We start from the raw sequence: 23,681 nt of genomic DNA, 5'->3' as shown, positions 1-23,681 counted from the left end.
GCTAGTCGGGGGATAGTCTGGGGGTTGTCGGGGGGTAGTCTGGGGGTATTCGGGGGGGTAGTCTGGGGGGTAGTCGGGGGGGTAGTCTGGGGCTAGTCGGGGGGATAGTCTGGGGGTTGTCGGGGGGTAGTCTGGGGGTTGTCGGGGGGTATTCGGGGGTAGACTGGGGGTTGTCGGGGGGGTAGTCTGGGGGTTGTCGGGGGGGTATTCGGGGGTAGTCTGGGGGTAGTCGGGGGGGTAGTCGGGGGGTAGTCGTTATGTCGTCAGGGTGTAGTCTTGGAGTAGATGGATGGTGTAGCGTTCCCCTGCATGGCAGAGATAAGATCTCCTAGACTTTGGTTTCCTTTATGTCTTTAAAAGTGGGTTGATGTGTGTATGTGTGCATGAGTGTGTGTGTTTCCAGTATGTTTGTATCAGTGTGTACAGTTATATGACTGTTTACACGTGTGTGTGTGTGTTTTCCGACTGAGGGTTCTGTTCCAGTTATCCCACTGAGTTGAGAGAAGTTCCATGGTCCAAGGATCAGTCCAGTGCAGTGCAGCATACATTATGTATATCCCCAGAGTGAGGTCCCAAATCAAACAGGTGTGAATTCCCAGCCATGTCCGACACACAACAGTTCCATTTCCACTCACTGTTACAATATGAGTCACAAAGTCGACTCTCTTCTCCCCAAAATAAAACCCACGGCAGTCACAAACACAATCTCCAGGTTTCCACGCTGTCTGCAAACAGAGAAGAAAGAGACAGCGATAGAAGAGTATGAGATCAATCCAACAATGGTTGTGTGTACATTACAGCATTATCCATACGGAGGACGAAGTGGCCGAGCAGCCGGCAGACCAAACAAAGCTTACATGCCAAGAACACAACGTCCCAGTCTGACAAAGGTTAGCACTAAATAATGCTCTTCTTCATAACTGTGAAGGAAAAATGGGTTGGCTTCAATGGAAAGGAAAAGTATTAGTTACATATAGCATGATTCCCTAAACAATGGAACTTCATGAATCAAAACTGTGGAAAGACACGTTGGCTACACTACAAAGACGATTTCACTCATGACTATCACAGGTCCCGATGGTCGCTAGGGAGATGAAGAACAACAGGGGAAACAGATGAGTGCAGAGAGGAAGATGAGAACATTTTCTTGAGTTTATTGACCAGGCCAGACTCACCTCTGCTGCAGGAGATGTCACAGACATCAAGGCCAAAGGATAAAGGCAAGAGAAAAGAATAAGAACAGAAACAAAAACTACAGACAGAGACAGAGAGAGGAAGAGAGAGGAAGAGAGAGAGGAAGAGAGAGAGGAAGAGAGAGGGAAGAGAGAGGAAGAGAGAGAGGAGAGAGAGAGGAAGAGAGAGGAAGAGAGAGGAAGAGAGAGAGGAAGAGAGAGAGGAAGAGAGAGAGGAAGAGAGAGAGGAAGAGAGGGAGTGAGTGAGACAGAGAGAGAGGAAGAGAGAGAGTGAGTGAGACAGAGAGAGAGGAAGAGAGAGGAAGAGAGAGAGGAAGAGAGAGAGGAAAGAGAGAGGAAGAGAGGGAGTGAGTGAGACAGAGAGAGAGACAGAGAGAGGAAGAGAGAGAGGAAGAGAGAGAGGAAGAGAGAGGAAGAGAGAGGAAGAGAGAGAGGAAGAGAGAGAGGAAGAGAGGGAGTGAGTGAGACAGAGAGAGAGGAAGAGAGAGAGTGAGTGAGACAGAGAGAGAGGAAGAGAGAGGAAGAGAGAGAGGAAGAGAGAGAGGAAGAGAGAGAGGAAGAGAGGGAGTGAGTGAGACAGAGAGAGAGACAGGAGAGAGAGACAGAGAGAGGAAGAGAGAGAGGAAGAGAGAGAGGAAGAGAGAGGAGAGAGAGAGGAAGAGAGAGAGGAAGAGAGGAGTGGAGAGAGAGAGGAAGAGAGAGAGTGAGTGAGACAGAGAGAGAGGAAGAGAGAGAGTGAGTGAGACAGAGAGAGAGGAAGAGAGAGGAAGAGAGAGAGGAAGAGAGAGAGGAAGAGAGAGAGGAAGAGAGGGAGTGAGTGAGACAGAGAGAGAGACAGAGAGAGGAAGAGAGAGAGGAAGAGAGAGAGGAAGAGAGAGGAAGAGAGAGAGGAAGAGAGGGAGTGAGTGAGACAGAGAGAGAGGAAGAGAGAGAGTGAGTGAGACAGAGAGAGAGGAAGATAGGGAGTGAGTGAGACAGAGAGAGGAAGAGAGGGAGTGAGTGAGACAGAGAGAGAGGAAGAGAGGGAGTGAGTGAGACAGAGAGAGAGGAAGAGAGGGAGTGAGTGAGACAGAGAGAGAGGAAGAGAGGGAGTGAGTGAGACAGAGAGAGAGGAAGAGAGAGAGTGAGTGAGACAGAGAGAGAGGAAGAGAGCGAGTGAGTGAGACAGAGAGAGGAAGAGAGAGAGTGAGTGAGACAGAGAGAGGAAGAGAGAGAGAAAAAGAGAGAGCGAGAGAGAAAGAGAGAGGAGAGAGTCGGAAAAACAGAAGACATGTTAGTTACAAGCAGAAACAGAGGATACTTAAGAAAGTTACAAAGACACTGTCCTACTAGGTAGGGGAACTATCAATTAATCAATGAATTGAACTTTATTTAAATACAGAGAAATCTAGTCCTGATATGACTAGCCTCTATGGTGTCAAACAGAGCATAGCCATTACAGAACTACAGTAAAATGTAATGTACAACTTGGTTCATATACAACTTTTAATTTATTTTATATTTTACCTTTATTTAACTAGGCAAGTCAGTTAAGAACAAACTCTTATTCACAATGACAGTCTACCCCAGCCAAACCCTAACGACACTGGGCCAATTGTGCGCTGCCCTATGGGTCTCCCAATCACAGCAAGTTGTGATACCTGGAATCGAACCAGGGTCTGTAGTGACACCTTTAGCACTGAGAGACCACTGCACCACTCGGGAGCCACTCAGGACTTTAACTCTAACAGGGCCGAGGTCCTGACTATATGCGCTGACCTGACCAAACCGCACCTCCCCCTCTGTGTCGTGCAACAATGGAAGCAGAACTACTGGCCACGCCTCATTATGTTTGGTTCATTAACTAGTCAGTGATGTGGGGTTCAGTGAGACAGAGGTCTGCCTGATGCTTGACTGTAAGGATACTATAAGGAGAAGACAGACTGAATGTCAGTCAAGTGCAAAGCCTTAGGGATAACAACACATTATATTTCATCTTTTAACAGGCCCCTTCAGGTCACAGAAGCATCACAGGGGCTGAGTTCCTATTTCTTATACAGTGCACTACTTTTATCTAGGGTCCATAGGACTAGATAGGAAATAGGATGGCATTTGGGACACAGGCATAGTCAGTTTATAGCCAACAGGGAGGAGAGAGCAAAAACGTGTGTGACGGTAAAAAACTATCTTACCTTCTCCTCCAGATCCTTAATTTGTCTCCTCTGAATGTCTGTCTTATCCTCCAGGTCTCGGATTCTCTGAAAACATTGTTGTTCCCTTAGTGAGTATATTACATCTATTCAACAGTAACATTGCATGCTATAGCTGAACTAACTTTATGCCAAGCCAACACAAATATGCTCCATAAATCTATATTTTACATACACTTTTGAATCACTGCTGGAAATATAAATAAACTTTACAACAAACGTTAAGAAAACATATATGTATTGTACAGTCAGGTAAACATCAGTATTACACTTTTGGTGTATCAGTAAAAATGATTTAGATACATTTGGGGTTTCATTGGAGCATCTGCCTGTGGCATGGTTTATTGAAACATGAAATGCTTTCTGTAAAACCATTGGGTGAGACAGGTGTGCTGACAGCTCTGCCCTTGGAGTAGCCTGGTAAGGGGTTCACCAGCTGCGTGTGTGAGAGGCTGGCACACGATGCTGCTACCCCCTGGAGTGGATCAGCCAGTAAACTGTAAATCAATGGAACATCGCCCTCTACAGTAGCATTTAGGAACTGCAGCAGCTGCATCATCTTTGTTCCACGTTACAGTAAATTACAATTCTGGTTGAAAAACCTCTTGTTCATTCCAGTAAACATATGCTGCATTCTGTTAAATGTTGTAACTGCTTAGCGTAACAATATAAAGTTCATGTCAGGTGTGAGTGTTGCATACTAAGTATTGAACTGATGTTAGGACTGAGGATCTGTGAAAGTCATCCTTCTATTCTTTCTAAACATACTGCATTTTATTGACCTTTCTTTCATCAAAGTAGGTACAAGTGTGAATCCCTCATGTTAAGTGAATGCCATATGTTGACTCCTACGCAGGTCCATCAGGGTTCTACTGGTGTGACTGTCGGCCTTGTCCTTGGTGTAACCACCATAAAATTAGACATTAGAATACCTTTGTGTAACCAACATAGAATTAGACATTAGAATACCTTGGTGTAACCACCATAGAATTAGACATTAGAATACCTTGGTGTAACCACCATAGAATTAGACATTGGAATACCTTGGTGTAACCACCATAGAATTAGACATTAGAATACCTTGGTGTAACCACCATAGAATTAGACATTAGAATACCTTGGTGTAACCACCATAAAATTAGACATTAGAATACCTTGGTGTAACCAACATAGAATTAGACATTAGAATACCTTGGTGTAACCACCATAGAATTAGACATTAGAATACCTTGGTGTAACCAACATAGAATTAGACATTAGAATACCTTGGTGTAACCACCATAGAATTAGACATTAGAATACCTTGGTGTAACCACCATAGAATTAGACATTAGAATACCTTGGTGTAACCAACATAGAATTAGACATTAGAATACCTTGGTGTAACCAACATAGAATTAGACATTAGAATACCTTGGTGTAACCACCATAGAATTAGACATTGGAATACCTTGGTGTAACCACCATAGAATTAGACATTGGAATACCTTGGTGTAACCACCATAGAATTAGACATTAGAATACCTTGGTGTAACCACCATAGAATTAGACATTGGAATACCTTGGTGTAACCACCATAGAATTAGACATTAGAATACTCTGGTCTAACCAACAGGTATCGACCCTGGGTTGTCTGTGTGACTAAGAAATGCGTCCACTAACACAAAGCTTCAGGTCTAAAGTCTCAGACAAGGCGACTCACAGAGAGAACACAGTTTCAGCTGCAAGTCCAACAGACTGTCCTCATCTGTTGAGTCATGTCTCATGTTGAGTCATCAAAGGGAGTGTACTCATAATACATTTTAATGGATAGTGGGTTTGATTCCCACTGGGGTCACCCATGAAAATGTACATGTATGAATACACTGTAAGTGGCTTTGGACAAAAGCGTCAGCTGAATGGCATATATTGTGTGACTGTATATTGTACCTGATGGGCCTGGTGGAGCAGCTCCATCCTCTCAGCCAGAACCTGACAGTCGAACTCTCTGCTCTTCCTCAGCATCTGTCTGCGTAGCTTCTCCACGGACGTACGTAGCTCGTCCTTCTGCATGTCACTCAGAGGCTCGCCGTACCCGATCACCTTGTCCTGCTGCAGCGCATTGTAGAGTGTAGCCTCCAGCTCCTGGATTTGCTGTGGGTGGAGGTTGAGGGGGTAGTTAGCCAAAGTGACGATAATATAATGTACGTAGATAGCCATCATCTACAAGTCGGTACTGGCTAGGGGAGAGGTGAATGCATTGCACACAACAATCTATGTTACACTTACAGTATGTTCAAAGTTCATTTGAAATGGAACATGTTTGTGGCCAATAAAAAAGCAATTGTGTATTTAAAGGCAGGAGGTTGAATGAGGGGGAATGCAACAGTTACCGTGTAGGCCTGATCCAGGGCTGACTTCCTGTAGTCCAGCTCCTCCTCCAGATAGCCTTTCTGCTTGCAGAACATCTCCTGTGGGGGACAGTGCTCTCTGGTCAGTGTTTTGATCTCAATACTGTGACTGAAGAAGTCAGTACCATCCTCAACAGTCCCTAACATCACGTCAACAGGTAGTGTTGTCTATACACCTTATAGTTGTTTGAGCATCTCTTCCACACAAACATGATATATTACACAACATGTGCCAGGCTTGTAGGCAATATTCAGAGACACACTCGTCTGCTTCTGCGAGATAACAACATACATCCTGCTTATGTCACAGTTACAAACCTGGAATAGTGGAAACATCTCAGCGATATTGACAAGACTGGGAGGAAACCAGGAACACAGGAGAGTAAATATCTTGTGCACATACACTCTTCATTTACGTCATTGAACAGAAGCTCTTATCCAGAGCGACATACAGGAGCAATTAGTGTCAAGTGCCTTGCCCAAGGGCACATCGGCAGATATTTCACCTAGTTGCCTCGGGGATTCAAACCAGCGACCTTTCAGTTAGTTACTGGCCCAACTCTCTTAACCACTAGGCTACCTGCCGCCCATAAACCATATAAGCAGCAATATGACATTTTAATTTCATGAAACGCAGTAAAAACGACTCGAGTCAAGCCGAGCTAGCGTGACGTGACAGTGAGTGAGGGATGTGAAGGGAGAAGGAACTCACCATCTCTAGCTCCAGGTCAATCATCTTCTGATGCAGAGCTGCCTCTGTTCCCTCAATCTGTTGTATCCACTAGGGGGAGACAAAGACAGCACAATGCACCACAATGACTTCGATAAGTAACAATGCTATATGAATGGCTATGACATTGCTTACAAGTAACTTTGAACTAAGCAACAATATTTGTTTTGATTGGCATACCTTTTCAGCAAGAGAGAGGACAGTGCTAGCTTGAATAATGGCCACTTGCTCCTCATTTCGCAAATTCTGAATAAATAAAATAAAAATAAGATAAAACAATGTTGATTTTTAATAATTTGGCAAAGAAGGAGTGATTAGAAAACATTGGCAAAACATCAGTAACAACATATTATAGAGCCCTTTCCAACAGACTTACCCCATTATCACCCAGAATGTCTAGGAGCTTGATCAGGTCAGGTACACAGACATCCTGGGAAAGGATTGAAATAAACAATCAGCATCCTATTTCGCCTGACATTGTTTAGCAGGAAGACAAAATATCACGTGTTATAAAAAAAAAAGAACTGGCTTTGGTGAAAAAAATACTTTTCTGAGGAAAAATGTACTTGATACGATTGTGATGTGTTGTTGTCTCACCTAGCTATCTTAAGATGAATGCACTAACTGTAGGTAGCTCTGGATAAGAGCGTCTGCTAAATGACTAAAATGTAAAATGTTACAACGCTATCAGATATTATTGAGATGGGTTATACCTTCACTCCTTCCTTCATGCAGTAGATCTGTAGGGCGCTGACACCCTCGGAGAACGGATGCATGCGGAGATGATTAAACGGAGGGGACTTTCGCTCACGCTCCTACAGGAGGAAAATTACATTTATTTCATCAGTTAAAAGCATTGGTTAAAAGGATGGAACCGACGAGGTGAAAAATCTGTCGATGTGCCCTTCGGCAAGGCACTTAACCCTAATTTGCTCCAGGGGCGCCTTAGTACTATGACTGGCCCTGTAAAACAACACATTTCCCTGCACCTATCCTGTGTATGTGACAATAAAACATATACGGTACCAGTTAAAAGTTTGGACACACCTACTCATTCAAGGGTTTTTCTTTATTTTGAAAAGAAGCAAACAAATGCTCAGCATATGTGGGAACTCCTTCAAGACTGTTGGAAAAGCATTCCTCATGAAGCTGTTTGACAGAATGCCAAGAGTGTACAAAGCTGTCATCAAGGCAAAGGGTGGCTACTTTGAAGAATCTAAAAAATAACATGATTTGAATTGGTTAATACTTTTTTGGTTACTACATAATTCCATATGTGTTATTTCATAGTTTTGATGTCTTCACTATTATTTTACAATATAGACAATAGCAAAAATAAAGAAAAATCCTGGAATGAGTTGGTGTGTCCACACGTTTGACTGGTACTGTATATATATTTTTATGATTGGACAAAGAAGAATGTGGAGGGATTCAGTGCAGGGATATTTTCTGTTGTTCTATTCTTTATCCAGTAGATGGAAGCACCATCCTTTTGGGGGCTTATTGCAGTATCTGCACTGCAGCACAGAATGCACAAAGCCCTGTGTTCTGAGCCTGTCTCAGCCTGGCCATGAAAAAAACTGCAATTGATTAGCATGTTGGCAGAAGCAGCAAGCAGTGCTGGGCTGGGCTGTAGGTCTTGGGGCAGGAATTATCATGCTCCGCACGGCCTGGGCCTAGATGTGCTCGGAACAGAGAAAATAGCCTGCACAGTGTTTGTGTGTGTGTATGTGTGTGTGTGTGTGTGTGAGTGTGTTGGGGCTGAGAAACACTGAGCTGAGAGACTGTAACACTGAATACAGAGGTTCCCCAAACAAGCCTGAAGTAAAGTGTATGATCTGTACGTCTCTGTTGTTATCAATTTAGTAAAACATCTATTGATGGGAATATTACAAACCCATTATATTTATTTATCTAGTCCACCACTGATCTTACACAATTTTATTTAAGTAAACAGCTGTGATTCCATTCAAATGTACAGTATGCTTCATTAACCTGTCATAACCAGGCCCACCTCTAGTTCCAGTATTCTGAATTCCAGGAGCTCATTCTGGTCCTTGGAGTCTTGCAGCTCCTGTTGCTGTCGACCACATTTTGCATCTAACTTCTCCACCTGCAGAAGACCAGATGGATAGCATGAAGGTCAGAGCCTGCCAGTTGCATGGACTTCCATACCTCTGCAATATCAAGTGGTGCATAGTGAATGTTCAGATCCAAAATGGCTACCATGCATCACCCTTCTCGGAAGTGGACATTAGTGGAGGGTGAGGTGAGTTGACTTTACTGCAGAAAGTAAAGTGCTTCCATGTGATGATGAATGGTGTAAATGCAATACTATTATAATATCAATGATATCATAGAAGGACAGACCTTTTCCAGCAGCTCCTGATTCCTCCTGAAGAACAGCTGTTTCTCCTCTACCCACTTGGAGTCCTGCCAGAGGAGAACCCAGTTTCAATGAGGGAAACATTGTCTTCTGTTACTTATAACCATGGAATTAGACTGAGTGTACCAATGAGTTTACCAATGAGTTTACCAGTCTATTTCTCTGGTTACAACGCACTGATGAGGCTTGTCTTATGAAATATCTAACATCTATATATAATAACAATATATTATAACATTATATAATGTATATATGCTCCAGTAGATCAATATCGATACGTTTTTTTCTAGTAGGTTGATATTTTTACTGTAATGCAATACTGAGTGTACAAAACATTAGGAACACCTTCCTAATATTGAGTTGCACCCCCACCCTTTCGCCCTCAGAACAGCCTCAATTCGTCAGGGCATGGACTATACAAGGTGTCAAAAGCGTTCCACAGGAATGCTGGCCCATGTTGAGTCTAATGCTTCCCACAGTTGTGTCAAGTTGGCTGAATGCCCTTTGGGTGGTGGACCATCCTTGGTACACACAGGAAACTGTGCAACGTTGCAGTTCTTGACACAAACCGGTGTGCCTGGGACCTACTACCATACCCAGTTCAAAGGCACTTAAATATACTGCTCAAAAAAATAAAGGGAACACTTAAACAACACATCCTAGATCTGAATGAAAAAAATAATCTTATTAAATACTTTTTTCTTTACATAGTTGAATGTGCTGACAACAAAATCACACAAAAATAATCAATGGAAATCCAATTTATCAACCCATGGAGGTCTGGATTTGGAGTCACACTCAAAATTAAAGTGGAAAACCACACTACAGGCTGATCCAACTTTGATGTAATGTCATTAAAACAAGTCAAAATGAGGCTCAGTAGTGTGTGTGGCCTCCACGTGCCTGTATGACCTCCCTACAACGCCTTGGCATGCTCCTGATGAGGTGGCGGATGGTCTCCTGAGGGATCTCCTCCCAGACCTGGACTAAAGCATCCGCCAACTCCTGGACAGTCTGTGGTGCAACGTGGCGTTGGTGGATGGAGCGAGACATGATGTGCTCAATTGGATTCAGGTCTGGGGAACGGGCGGGCCAGTCCATAGCATCAATGCCTTCCTCTTGCAGGAACTGCTGACACACTCCAGCCACATGAGGTCTAGCATTGTCTTGCATTAGGAGGAACCCAGGGCTAACCGCACCAGCATATGGTCTCACAAGGGGTCTGAGGATCTCATCTCGGTACCTAATGGCAGTCAGGCTACCTCTGGCGAGCACATGGAGGGCTGTGCGGCCCCCCAAAGAAATTCCACCCCACACCATGACTGACCCACCACCAAACCGGTCATGCTGGAGAATGTTGCAGGCAGCAGAACGTTCTCCACGGTGTCTCCAGACTCTGTCACGTCTGTCACGTGCTCAGTGTGAACCTGCTTTCATCTGTGAAGAGCACAGGGAGCCAGTGGCAAATTTGCCAATCTTGGTGTTCTCTGGCAAATGCCAAACGTCCTGCACGGTGTTGGGCTGTAAGCACAACCCCCACCTGTGGACGTCGGGCCCTCATACCACCCTCATGGAGTCTGTTTCAGACCGTTTGAGCAGACACATGCACATTTGTGGCCTGCTGTAGGTCATTTTGCAGGGCTCTGGCAGTGCTTCTCCTGCTCCTCCTTGCACAAAGGCGGAGGTAGCAGTCCTGCTGCTGGGTTGTTGCCCTCCTACGGCCTCCTCCACGTCTCCTGATGTACTGGCCTGTCTCCTGGTAGCGCCTCTATGCTCTGGACACTACGCTGACAGACACAGCAAACCTTCTTGCCACAGCTCGTATTGATGTGCCATCCTGGATGAGCTGCACTACCTGAGCCACTTGTGTTTGTTGTAGACTCCGTCTCATGCTACCACTAGAGTGAAAGCACCGCCAGCATTCAAAAGTGACCAAAACATCAGCCAGGAAGCATAGGAACTGAGAAGTGGTCTGTGGTCCCCACCTGCAGAACCACTCCTTTATTGGGGGTGTCTTGCTAATTGCCTATAATTTCCACCTGTTGTCTATTCCATTTGCACAACAGCATGTGAAATGTATTGTCAATCAGTGTTGCTTTCTAAGTGGACAGTTTGATTTCACAGAAGTGTGATTGACTTGGAGTTACATTGTGTTGTTTAAGTGTTCCCTTTATTTTTTTGAGCAGTGTATTTTGTCTTGACCATTCAGTCTCTGAATGGCACACATACACAATCCATGTCTCTATTGTCTGAAGGCTTAAAAACCCTTATTTACCCTGTCTCCTCCCCGTCTCCTCCCTTTCATCTACATTTAACAAGTGACATCAATAAGGGATTACAGCTTTCACCTGGATTCACCTGGTCAGTCTATGTCATTGAAAGAGCAGGTGTTCCTAATGTTTTGTACACTCAGTGTAGCTATCCCATTATGGAGAGCATTTCAGTTTGTTAACTGATCTGACCAACAGTGTATGAAATAGTAGTGTCAATCACAACCCTATTCAAAATTGTTATTGTCTGTTGTGGGGCAACCGAATCAATACTATTCATTGACATTTCCTCTTGGTCACCAAGACGAATCACTATTAAACAGTCCAACACTCTTTTTTTCACAGCCCTGTTACATTTGGTACCCGTAGTAGGTAAATAATTGCATAATAACTAAGGTCACGTGCAGTTCAAGCCGTCCATGCAACTGGGACATTGTGTATAGCCTTTCTCTATGTCGTAGGACCCATCCGAAATGGCAGCCGTTTCCCTTTATCGTGATCTACGCTGACCAACAGAGCCCTGTATTGGGGGTAATGTCATTGATCTGTATTGGGGGTAATGTCATTGATCTGTATTGGGGTAATGTCATTGGTCTGTATTGGGGGTAATGTCATTGATCTGTATTGGGGTAATGTCATTGGTCTGTATTGGGGTTAATGTCATTGATCTGTATTGGGGGTAATGTCATTGGTCTGTATTGGGGGTAATGTCATTGGTCTGTATTGGGGGTAATGTCATTGGTCTGTATTGGGGGTAATGTCATTGATCTGTATTGGGGGTAATGTCAATGGTCTGTATTGGGGGTAATGTCATTGATCTGTATTGGGGGTAATGCCATTGGTCTGTATTGGGGGTAATGTCATTTACCTGTCCTTTGTGGGCGAGCTCCTTCTCCAGGTCTTCTATCTTGGCCTTGTACCTGAGAATGTCTGCATGTAGCTGCTCCTGAGCCTGGGACACAACATTATCCACATTAACATCATCCACTGGATACAGCTCAATGTGACTGGTTGGTGTTGTTTTAGAACGCATGAGCAGTGCTGTAGTTGTACTGGGGTATATGTTCTTAATATTTTCTACACTTAGTCTAGAATGCATATGCAGTCTTATCAGCATTTTACTGAATACAGAAACCAATCTGGCATGACCCCATCCCTATTGTCCCAGATGATGGCAAAATACAATCTTATGTGGGTGATATTTTACTGAACATTAAAGCGTATATCAGCATGAGGTGAAACAGCGCCACTGTTCACCCCAGCTCATTTTGTATTGTCTTTGTTTTGTTGATGAAACGGAGGAGAGGAGCATCCAGCATCGTGGTAAAATAATAATCTGCAGTAGATAGTCTGCTGTTCTGTCCCTCGTGCAATTATGTCTGAGGGGAAAAACAGTGTTCGCTGTTTGAAGTAACTACTTTGTTGTTGTAATATCACAACCGGACGAGGCAGTTTCACCAAGAACACATTCCAGCTTTAACTGCACTGATATTTAACTGAATATTAATGGCAGTGATATTTATGTAAAAAATATATATTTAATTTAGCCTTTATTTAACTAGGCAAGTTAGTTAAGAACAAATTCTTATTTACAATGACAGCCTACACAGGTAACATTAATGACAGTGATATTTAAGTTAACATTAATGGCAGTGATATTTAAGGTAACATTAATGGCAGTGATATTTAAGGTAACATTAATGGCAGTGATATTTAGGTTAACCTGTTGGAGGTAGGGGGCAGTATTGACACGGCCGGATAAAAAACGTACCCGATTTAATCTGGTTACTACTCCTGCCCAGTAACTAGAATATGCATATAATTATTGGCTTTGGATAGAAAACACCCTAAAGTTTCTAAAACTGTTTGAATGGTGTCTGTGAGTATAACAGAACTCATATGGCAGGTAAAAACCTGAGAAGATTCTGTACAGGAAGTGGCCTGTCTGACAAGTTGTTGTTCATCTTGGCTCTTTTTATTGAAGACTGAGGATCTTTGCTGTAACGTGACACTTCCTACGGCTCCCATAGGCTCTCAGAGCCCGGGAAAAAGCTGAATGATATCGAGGCAGCCCCAGGCTGGAACACATTTACGCTTTTGGCAAGTGGCCGATCAGAGAACAATGGGCTTAGGCGCATGCCCGAGTCGACCCCGTGCTTTATTTTCTTTCGTCTGTTTACCTAAATGCAGATTCCCGGTCGGAATATTATCGCTTTTTTACGAGAAAAATGTCATAAAAATTGATTTTAAACAGCGGTTGACATGCTTCGAAGTACGGTAATGGAATATTTAGAATTTTTTGGTCACGAAATGCGCCATGCTCGTCACCCTTCTTTACCCTTTCGGATAGTGTCTTGAACGCACGAACAAAACGCCACTGTTTGGATATAACTATGGATTATTTGGGACCAAACCAACATTTGTTATTGAAGTAGAAGTCCTGGGAGTGCATTCTGACGAAGAACACCAAAGGTAATAACATTTTTCTTATAGTAAATCTGACTTTGGTGAGTGCTAAACTTGCTGGGTGTCTAAATAGCTAGCCCTGTGATGCCGGGCTATCTACTGAGAATATTGCAAAATGTGCTTTCACCGAAAAGCTATTTTAAAATCGGACATATCGAGTGCATAGAGGAGTTCTGTATCTATAATTCTTAAAATAATTGTTATGCTTTTTGTGAACGTTTATCGTGAGTAATTTAGTAAATTTTTGTAAATTCACCGGAAGTTTGCGGGGGTATGCTAGTTCTGAACGTCACATGCTAATGTAAAAAGCTGTTTTTTGATATAAATATGAACTTGATTGAACAAAACATGCATGTATTGTATAACATAATGTCCTAGGTGTGTCATCTGATGAAGATCATCAAAGGTTAGTGCTGCATTTAGCTGTCTTCTGGGTTTTTGTGACATTATATGCTAGCTTGAAAAATGGGTGTCTGATTATTTCTGGCTGGGTACTCTGCTGACATAATCTAATGTTTTGCTTTCGTTGTAAAGCCTTTTTGAAATCGGACAGTGTGGTTAGATTAACGAGAGTCTTGTCTTTAAAATGGTGTAAAATAGTCATATGTTTGAGAAATTGAAGTAATAGCATTTCTAAGGTATTTGAATAACGCGCCACAGAATTCCACTGGCTGTTACGTAGGTGGGACGATTTCGTCCCGCCAGCCCTAGAGAAGTTAACATTAATGACAGTGATATGTAAGTTAACATTAATGGCAGTGATATTTAGGTTAACATTAATGGCAGTGATACGTAAGTTAACATTAATGGCAGTGATATTTAGGTTAACATTAATGACAGTGATATGTAAGTTAACATTAATGGCAGAGATATTTAAGTTAACATTAATGGCAGTGATATGTAAGTTAACATTAATGGCAGTGATATTTAGGTTAACATTAATGGCAGTGATATGTAAGTTAACATTAATGGCTGTGATATTTAGGTTAACATTAATGGCAGTGATATTTAGGTTAACATTAATGGCAGTGATATTTAGGTTAACATTAATGACAGTGATATTTACGTTAACATTAATGGCAGTAATATTTAAGGTAACATTAATGGTAGTGATATGTAAGTTAACATTAATGGCAGTGATATTTAGGTTAACATTAATGGCAGTGATATTTAAGTTAACATTAATGGCAGTAATATTTAAGGTAACATTAATAGCAGTAATATGTAAGGTAACATTAATGGCAGTGGCTCTGTACCTTAGCTTCTATCTCAGCGTCCAGAAGGCCCCCTTGATGTTCCTGCAGCAGGGCGTATGCCCTCTGTAAGGCCTGGTACTCTCTGGTCAGCTGCCTGAAGCGCAGCTCCGACTCCTCATTGACCAGTCCCTGTGATCATGAACAGACCCCAGGGTTAAAGAGAAGACATTGGTAGGAAAGCCAGGAAGTGTCACGCCTGCTCCCGCTCCCCCTCTCTGGCGCGCTCTGGCGCCAGGCGGCCCATCACACCTGTTACCATCGTTACGTGCATCAGCGCTTCATGGGATTCACCTGGACTCTATTACCTTATTGATTGCCTCCCCTATATCTGTCACTTCCTCAGTTTCTTCCCCGTGTCTGCATTAATGTTATGTTTTTCAAGTCCAGATGCTGCCCTGTCCTGTTTCATGTCTGTTTATTAATTAAATGTTCACTCTCTGTACTTGCTTCTCGTCTCCAAGTGTCTGTCCTTACAGGAAGAGGAATTATGGATAGAGAGATTAGAAACACATTGGTTCAGGGAAAGTAGATGCTGATGTGCTGCTGGTGCTTGTGCAAAGGTTATTGATCACTTATCGTAAATAAAGTTCCTTCCCCACCCAGGGGCTGTGTCGATTTCCTGTGAAATGAACAGGTCTCACCTCATCCAGGTCTTCATCAGGAGTGGCTGGAGTGCGGTCCATGCGAAACGAAGCCACGGAGGACGTCTCTGAGTCCATGGATTCCTCATCGTATCCAAAGAAGGTGTCCACTACAATGTGTCTCTGTGTAGAGAGAGATCACAGGATTGTGAGGAAATAGATATTTCCCAAGGCAGATGAATGTATTATTGTACTGATCTTTTTATTGTGTTGTCATGGGAAGAAAAAACTCTACCTTTATTGGTCTGTTGCTTCGTTTATGCCTCTTCTTCCGCAATAGTTTTTCCCTATCCTGAAACATATCAGGCATGTCAGAATAGTTAGAGCTATCCAGGAATCCTTTGGACCTCCCTACCATAAACCCTAACCTTAACCCCTACCCTAACCATTACCCTTACCTAACCTTAACCCTAACCTTAACCCTTACCTTTTTAAATGTAAACTTCAATGGGGTGACGTCAGAGTTGGGATGTCCCAAGGACACCGTTTAGACTTTTCCATTTAAGAACTACCAACAAACAAACATACAACTTCAGCAACCATGGATACATTTCCTGAGATCAGCCAATTGTATCTGTCAAAGAGCAAAAGAGTCAGATACTGTGTGTCCACCAGTTCTCCAGATACTGTGTGTCCACCAGTTCTCCAGATACTGTGTGTCCACCAGTTCTCCAGATACTGTGTGTCCACCAGCTCTCCAGATACTGTGTGTCCACCAGTTCTCCAGATACTGTGTGTCCACCAGTTCTCCACATACTGTGTGTCCACCAGTTCTCCAGATACTGTGTGTCCACCAGTTCTCCAGATACTGTGTGTCCACCAGTTCTCCAGATACTGTGTGTCCACTAGTTCTCCAGATACTGTGTCCACCAGTTCTCCAGATACTGCGTCCACCAGTTCTCCAGATACTGCGTCCACCAGTTCTCCACATACTGTGTGTCCACCAGTTCTCCAGATACTGTGTCCACCAGTTCTCCACATACTGTGTCCAATAGTTCTCCAGATACTGTGTGTCCACCAGTTCTCCAGATACTGTGTGTCCACCAGTTCTCCAGATACTGTGTGTCCACCAGTTCTCCAGATACTGTGTCCACCAGTTCTCCAGATACTGTGTCCACCAGTTCTCCAGATACTGTGTGTCCACCAGTTCTCCAGATACTGTGTGTCCACCAGTTCTCCAGATACTGTGTGTCCACCAGTTCTCCAGATACTGTGTGTCCACCAGTTCTCCAGATACTGTGTGTCCACCAGTTATCTTGTGTTTTGTTTAGTCAGTAAGTCAATTGTCTCTTATGACAGACTGTTAACACAAAGTAAATGCTAGATGGTCAGTGTACACAAGATTTGGTTCTGGGTTCCACAGAGATTAGTAAGTAAATCAACACCTTGGATCATTTTAGAAGTGAATGCCTATTTGTAAAATGTAATATTTAACTAAATGTATTTGTATGTTCTTTACATTGTAAATAAAACCTTGAATATCCCAAAATAAACTTAGTAAAAAAAAGATACATTGGGGAATTGAAATTTGTAAAAGGAGAACTCACTCTTGTCAGCTCATCGATCATGCTTTGTTGCTCCAGCACCTGCAGCTTGAGGAACTCAATCTCCTGGTCATCATGCGCCTGGTCCAGATCATTCAGAGACTTACAGTTGGCTTTCTTCAGTGGCAGGTGGGAGCTGATCTTCTCCTTCTACAGAAACAGAAAAGACTTTTGTGAGTGGAACAAGTTGTAGTTGAGTTAAACAACCTTCTATATCGCTCAGTATGGGCTCGTCATTAATAAAGTAGATTTGTGGTGGTTGTTAGGGCACTGAGGCCAAAGCTGCAAGATCATGGACTTCTAAATCCACAAGACAAATGCAGACTGTACTTTGAAAAGGACTGTAATCATAGCCAATGTGTTGCAGACAGTCTTCATAAACACTGAGCTATTGAGGCATACTTGTATTATTATTATTGTCATTTACAAAATAGCCCTCAACACTCTACTCAGCAAACTGGATGTAGTCTATCAAAGTGCCATCCGTTGTATCACCAAAGCCCCATATTCTACCCACCACTGCGACCTGTATGCTCTCGTTGGCTGGCCCTCACTACATATCCGTCACCAAACCCACTGGCTCCAGGTCATCTATAAGGTCCTTGCTAGGTAAAGCCCCGCCTTATCTCAGCTCAATGGTCACAATAGCAACACCCACCCGTAGCGCGCACTCCAGCAGGTATATTGCACTGGTCATCCCCAAAGCCAACACTTCCTTTGACCGCCTTTCCTTCCAGTTCTCTGCTGCTAATGACTGGAACGAATTGCAAAAATCTTTGAAGCTCGAGTCTTATATCTCCCTCTCTAACTTTAAGCATCAGCTGTCAGAGCAGCTTACCGATCACTGTACCTGTATACAGCCAATCTGTAAATAGCACACCCAACTACCTCATCCCCTCTTGCTCTTTTGCACCCCAGTATCTCTACTTGCACATTCATCATCTGCACATCTATCACTCCAGTATTAATGCTAAATTGTAATTATTTTTGCCTCTAGGGCCTATTTATTGCCTACCTCCCTACTGTTCTACATTTGCAAACACTGTACATAGATTCTTCAATTTTTATTTTCTTTTGTGTTATTGACTGTACATTTGTTTATGTGTAACTCTGCGTTGTTGTTTTTGTCGCACTGCTTTGCTTTATCTTGGCCAGGTCGCAGTTGTAAATGAGAACTCAACTGACCTACCTGGTTAAATAAAGGTAAAAAAAAAAAATGTACTAAACTATTGGAGCCCTAATTGTATTGAGATCTGTGCAATGATTCCACTCACCATAGAAATATAATTACTAGAATGGGGATTCCCAATTTAAGACAATGGTCTGTAGTTCTATTTCTATGCCACTCACCATCTCCAGGTTCTCCTTGGCCAGGCCTTTGAGTTTCTCTTCCATGCGCTGCAGGGTCTGGCTGAGGTCATCATTCCTCTTATTCAGCACCTTGTTCTTTTCCAGCATGGGCTTGCACTGCTTCTCAGACTCCCGCACACGTTTCAGCTGAGAGGGTGAGAGAGAGAGAGAGAGAGAGAGAAAAGAGAGAGAAAAGAGAGAAAGAGAGAGAGAAAATAGAGAGAGAGAGGAGACAGAAAGACAGACAGACAGAGAGAGAAAAGAGAGAGCGAGAGGAAGAGAGAGGAGAGGGAAAGAGAGGAGACAGACAGACAGAGTGAAATAGCGACAGGGAGTGATAGATGGAAATAAAGATAGAATAGAAGGGGAACAAAGGGAGATGGAGGGATGAAGAGTTCTGCTCAGTCCAGTGTGTCAACATGGCAGGGGTCTAGACTAGGTACTGTATTTGTAAATTATTTACAGGTGTTTTGCCGGGTGCATTCATTGTATGTTTAATGAATCCAGATGAAGGAGGATTGTTATCCTTCAGTGACAGAGGATCAAGTCTGCATCCCAAATGGAACCCTATTGCCTACACCCTCTGGGCCCTGGTCAGAACTAAATAGGGAGCCATTTGGAATGCACCCAAGATGTGATTCATTGCCAGGCTCTCTGCCAGGTAGGGAGAATTCAGAGTGACCAGATCATACCAGTTCATTCCTCTCATCCACCAGCAGTGAGTTGCGGTCCTCCAGCTTGCGGATGGTGGAGTTGAGGTCAGCCATGCGCCTCTGGTTCCTGCGCATGTCCTGGGTTGTTCAAACAGAACGCATGGCGTGTTACGACACACTACATTCACTATACGACAAAAATGCAATAGGGTGAATAATATGTATTATTGTGAATTATACACAAATGCATTATTGTGAGTAGTTTTATAATATCAATTATTTCAATGACATACATGTTGGGGACAGATTTGTTAGGAAAATACGAATTTATAGGACATTTATTTCTGGAGTTTACTTATAAGGTAATTATTTGTACGTATCAGTGACACATCTCTTTAGAAAAATAAGCCAAAGACAAATAGTTTTCTGTCATGTGGTGATTTTCAAGCAGACCATGACTAATCCAGAATGTGAGACTGTATTAAAACCTCACAGACTTCTTGACTGACTAGCATTCTTCTTGACTGACCAGCAGGCTTCTTGACTGACCAGCCATCTTCAGATACAACGGCCTTCAGATCCCTTCAGTTCTCCGTTCAATACCAGGTAGGAGCTTGATTTATTGTGTAGTAAATTGGCAGGTACTTTTTAGCAGATAGGAGTATTTATCTTGTGTTTTTCATTTGACATATTACCTAGTACTACTTTGTCATGTTTTAAAAAGTATTACTACCATCATAGTAATTGATTGAGCATAAAAAGTGATATTTGCATATGAAGATACTGTCTGATGGGATGCACTTGCCCTATTACTAACATTTTGTTGGTGGGGGACTATGGAGTGGGGCTTTAAAAACGTTTGGATATTTTTGGTATTAAAATTGTGATATTATCTGAGTCACAAAATCTTCATATAAAGAATGGCCACACCCAAACTGTGTTTGACACTGTGTGAAAGCAGTTTGATAATTGTCCTGCAATGAGCAAAGACCATGTTTCCGCATGTGGATGATGGTATTACAATTAGGCTTATTTCATATTTTTTCTGACCACTTGTTTATGTCATTTGTCTCAGGCTTTTTCCGCATAAACTACACAGGCTGCTTCCATTCATAGCCTATACAGTAGGCAATAGGTAATTGGAGTGTGGCAATTGGCTATACTGTACATAAACTAGTGTAGGCCTATTTTACCTCTCATTATGGGTTAATTGTCCGATTAATTTCAAAGCCATTTATTTTGGACTGGCTTCATTATTACATTTCTATAATCTACAGGCTGCATTTGTACCATTTCCAAGTTCCCCTCTGCCTTTCTATGTCGTACCGGGCTGCCACAGTGTTCTGCCCCGTCCCCAGCCCGTCCTGGGATCTCTCTCTTGGGGCTGCCCAGGTTACACTCTGCCTCCTTGACCAGGAACAGCTGGTCGTCCAGGGCATCCTTCTGCATCTGCAGCTTCTGCAGCAAGCCAATGGCATTCTCCAACTCCTTCTCCAGAGAGAAGATGGTGCGCTCTTTAGACTTGATCTCATCCACCTGAAGGAATGAATAGGAAACAGGAAACTTGGTGACACAGAGAGACGGACAGGACAGACTGAACGACAGACGTGCACAGTTCTAAGAGTATCATTTGAAGGTATGATGTATCATACTGTATGTGTCACACCTTGATCTGTTTCACCTGTCTTTTTGCTTGTCTCCACCCCTCTCCAGGTGTCACTCATCTTCCCCATTATCCCCAGTGTATTTATACCTGTGTTCTGTTTGTCTGTTGCCAGTTCGTTTTGTTCATCAAGCCTACCAGCGTTTTTCACCTTGCTCCTGTCTTTTTCTAGTTCCTGTTTTCTATTTTTCCTGGTTTTGACCAGTCTGCCTGCCCTGACCCTGAGCCTGCCTGCCGTTCTGTACTTTATCACACCACCCTGGATTATTGACCTCTGCCTGCCCTTGACCTGTCGTTTTGCCTGCCCCCTTTTCTAGTAATAAACTTTTGTTACTTTGACACTGTCTGCATCTGGGTATTCCCTGAAACGTGATAGTATATATCACATTGTATCATGTGAAAGTCTGCCTGGAAAGAACGTGACAGAGTCTGATCTTTGCCAAGGTAAAAGGGCTACTCCTTGCTAATTGATTGCTTTGGAACAAAGTCATACCTTGGCAAAATTTGATTCGATACCAACTAGCTTTGATAAGGATCATGAGAATTAGCTACAAATGTAGGATCTTAATTTGATCACCTTGTTGCAGGAGAACCTTCATGCAATGCAGAAAATGTCAAACTTGTAGTGTATTTGAGGTTTAAAAAGGCTTCTGAAGTTTGTAATTTCCACTTAGAAATTTCAGACTTGATTTTTCCTTATGAAGAATCAGCCCCTCGCCCCACAGGTGTGATTACTACCTCTGAGGGTTTAGAGCTTGAGGTAGTCACCTCATACAAGTACTTGGGAGTATGGCTAGACGGTACACTGTCTTTCTCTCAGCACATATCCAAGCTGCAGGCTAAAGTTAAATCTAGACTTGGTTTCGTCTATAGTAATCGCTCCTCTTTCACCCCAGCTGCCAAACTAACCCTGATTCAGGTGACCATCCTACCCATGCTAGATTACGGAGACATAATATATAGAAAAGGCAGGTAAGGGTGCTCTCGAGCGGCTAGATGTTCTTTACCATTCGGCCATCAGATTTGCCATCAATGCTCCATATAGGATACATCACTGCACTCTATACCCCTCTGTAAACTGGTCATCCCTGTATACCCGTCGCAAAACCCACTGGTTGATGCTTATTTATAAAACCCTCTTAGGCCTCACTCCTCCAATCTGAGATCTCTACTGCAGCCCTCATCCTCCACATACAACACCCGTTCTGCCAGTCACATTCTGTTAAAGGTCCCCAAAGCACACACGTCCCTGGGTCCCTCGTCTTTTCAGTTCGCTGCAGCTAGCGATTGGAACGAGCTGCAACAAACACTCTGAAGAGTTTTATCTCAATCCCTTCATTCAAAGACTCAATCATGGACACTCTTAATGACAGTTGTGGCTGCTTTGCGTGATGTATTGTTGTCTCTACCTTCTTGCCCTTTGTGCTGTTGTCTGTGCCCAATAATGTTTGTACCATGTTTTGTGCTGCTACTTATTGTGTTGCTACCATGTTGTTGTCATGTTATGTTGCTACCATGCTGTGTTTTCATGTGTTGCTGCCTTGCTATGTTGTTGTCTTAGGTCTCTCTTTATGTAGTGTTGTGGTGTCTCTCTTGTCGTGATGTGTGTTTTGTCCTATATTTATATATATTTTATATTTTTATTTTAAATCCCATCCCCCGTCCCCGCAGGAGGCCTTTTGCCTCCTGGTAGGCCATCATTGTAAATAAGAATTTGTTCTTAACTGACTTGCCTAGTTAAATAAAGGTTAAATAAATAAAAAATCATGGAGCAATGAGAAAAACCAGCTAAGGCTACATCTAGTGTTCAGCCAGACATGCATTCCGGAGATCAGACTGTCTGCAGACCCTCAGCCAGTATTCACCAGTCTGCGGATGTCCCTCTCGCTGTCCCACTTGATCTTGGAAATCTGCTCTTGGTGAATCTGGTGCTCGGAGCGCAAGTCCCCAGCCTTCATCTTATCTGCTTGGATCATGGTGCTGAGCGCCTCGTCTGTCTGCTTCTTGGTCTGCTTGAGCTCGGAGATCTCCTGCAGCAGCTTGACCCTCTCCACGTCGAAGAAGCGCCGCGCCTCCTCTTTGGCCTCCAGGGTCAATGCTGTGCGCACCTTCTCTCCGCTGCCGTCCCGCATGGCACTCAGCGCCGCCTTGAGCCGCTGGTTCTCCTGGTCCTTGATCTTGGCGGTGCGGGCCTGCTCCTGCTCGTGCTGGCGGACCAGGTTCTCTCTGAGCGCCTGGAGCTCCTTCTGCTTCTCCTCGTGCCATTTGGCCCGCTGTTCTGTCAGCGTGGCCGTGTGCCGGTGCTGCTCCTGCTCCCGGATGCGCTTGCACTCCTGCACCTTCTCACGCTCCAACTTACTCACCTAGCCCCCGGGGAGAGAGGAATAGGAGACAAAGAGAACTGGGTTACACTACAAAGGCATGTCAGAGAGAGGACTACATACAGCCCGGAGGCAATTCTCTTGATCTAGTACCGGTTAAGTTGATAAAGTGATTAACCCTAAAATCACCAACAGGGGTCAATTTTGATCCAAGGGGTAAAGAAATGTCATAATTTCAAATAGATCCTTCTTAAATTGTTGGACTTTGTCAAGCAACTCATTACCAACCAAAAACATGTGCCATCTGCAGTTGAAGACACTGTTATACACTGAGTGAACAAAACATTAGGGACACTTTCCTAATATTGATGCCGCCCCACTCTTTCACCCTCAGAAAAGCGTCAATTAGTCAGGGCATGGACTCTACAAGGTGTCAAAAGCATTCCACAGGGATGCTGGACCATGTTGCCTCTAATGCTTCCCACAGTTGCGTCAAGTTGGCTGGATATCCTTTGGATGGTGGACCATTTTTGATATACACGGGAAACTGTTGAGTGTGAAAAACTCAGCAGCATTACAGTTCTTGACACAAACTGGTGCGCCTGGCACCTACTACCATACCCCATTCA

At 43.4% G+C, this 23,681-nt stretch overlaps 1 protein-coding gene across 4 annotated transcripts in view; it reads right to left on the bottom strand.

Moving 5' to 3' along the window:
• Window positions 1-203: 203 nt before the first annotated feature.
• jakmip2 (janus kinase and microtubule interacting protein 2) overlaps window positions 204-23,681 on the bottom strand; it is a 42,376-nt gene continuing 18,898 nt past the window's right edge. The window contains exons 3-22 of one of the 4 annotated variants that reach the window (XM_014198025.2): window positions 22,597-23,094; window positions 20,395-20,604; window positions 19,108-19,206; window positions 18,416-18,562; window positions 17,069-17,215; window positions 15,757-15,813; window positions 15,522-15,644; window positions 14,881-15,009; window positions 12,027-12,110; window positions 8,873-8,935; window positions 8,517-8,615; window positions 7,216-7,317; window positions 6,879-6,932; window positions 6,683-6,748; window positions 6,485-6,553; window positions 5,755-5,832; window positions 5,312-5,515; window positions 3,365-3,430; window positions 1,176-1,252; window positions 447-725 (exon numbers count right to left, since the gene is read on the bottom strand). In XM_014198025.2, the coding sequence (XP_014053500.1) occupies window positions 1,202-1,252; window positions 3,365-3,430; window positions 5,312-5,515; window positions 5,755-5,832; window positions 6,485-6,553; window positions 6,683-6,748; window positions 6,879-6,932; window positions 7,216-7,317; window positions 8,517-8,615; window positions 8,873-8,935; window positions 12,027-12,110; window positions 14,881-15,009; window positions 15,522-15,644; window positions 15,757-15,813; window positions 17,069-17,215; window positions 18,416-18,562; window positions 19,108-19,206; window positions 20,395-20,604; window positions 22,597-23,094 (2,346 nt within the window). In that variant the 3' untranslated portion in view covers window positions 447-725; window positions 1,176-1,201. Of the gene's footprint in view, window positions 726-1,175; window positions 1,253-3,364; window positions 3,431-5,311; window positions 5,516-5,754; window positions 5,833-6,484; window positions 6,554-6,682; window positions 6,749-6,878; window positions 6,933-7,215; window positions 7,318-8,516; window positions 8,616-8,872; window positions 8,936-12,026; window positions 12,111-14,880; window positions 15,010-15,521; window positions 15,645-15,756; window positions 15,814-17,068; window positions 17,216-18,415; window positions 18,563-19,107; window positions 19,207-20,358; window positions 20,605-22,596; window positions 23,095-23,681 lie in introns of all 4 variants that reach the window. The other 3 variants (XM_014198024.2, XM_014198022.2, XM_014198021.2) reach the window with 3 other exon arrangements.

This window comes from Salmo salar, chromosome ssa04 (genome assembly GCF_905237065.1).
Source record: "Salmo salar chromosome ssa04, Ssal_v3.1, whole genome shotgun sequence".
Lineage (NCBI taxonomy): Eukaryota > Metazoa > Chordata > Actinopteri > Salmoniformes > Salmonidae > Salmo > Salmo salar.
The sequence above is the reverse complement of the archived record's forward strand: the minus strand, read 5'-3'. Positions and strand labels throughout refer to the sequence as shown.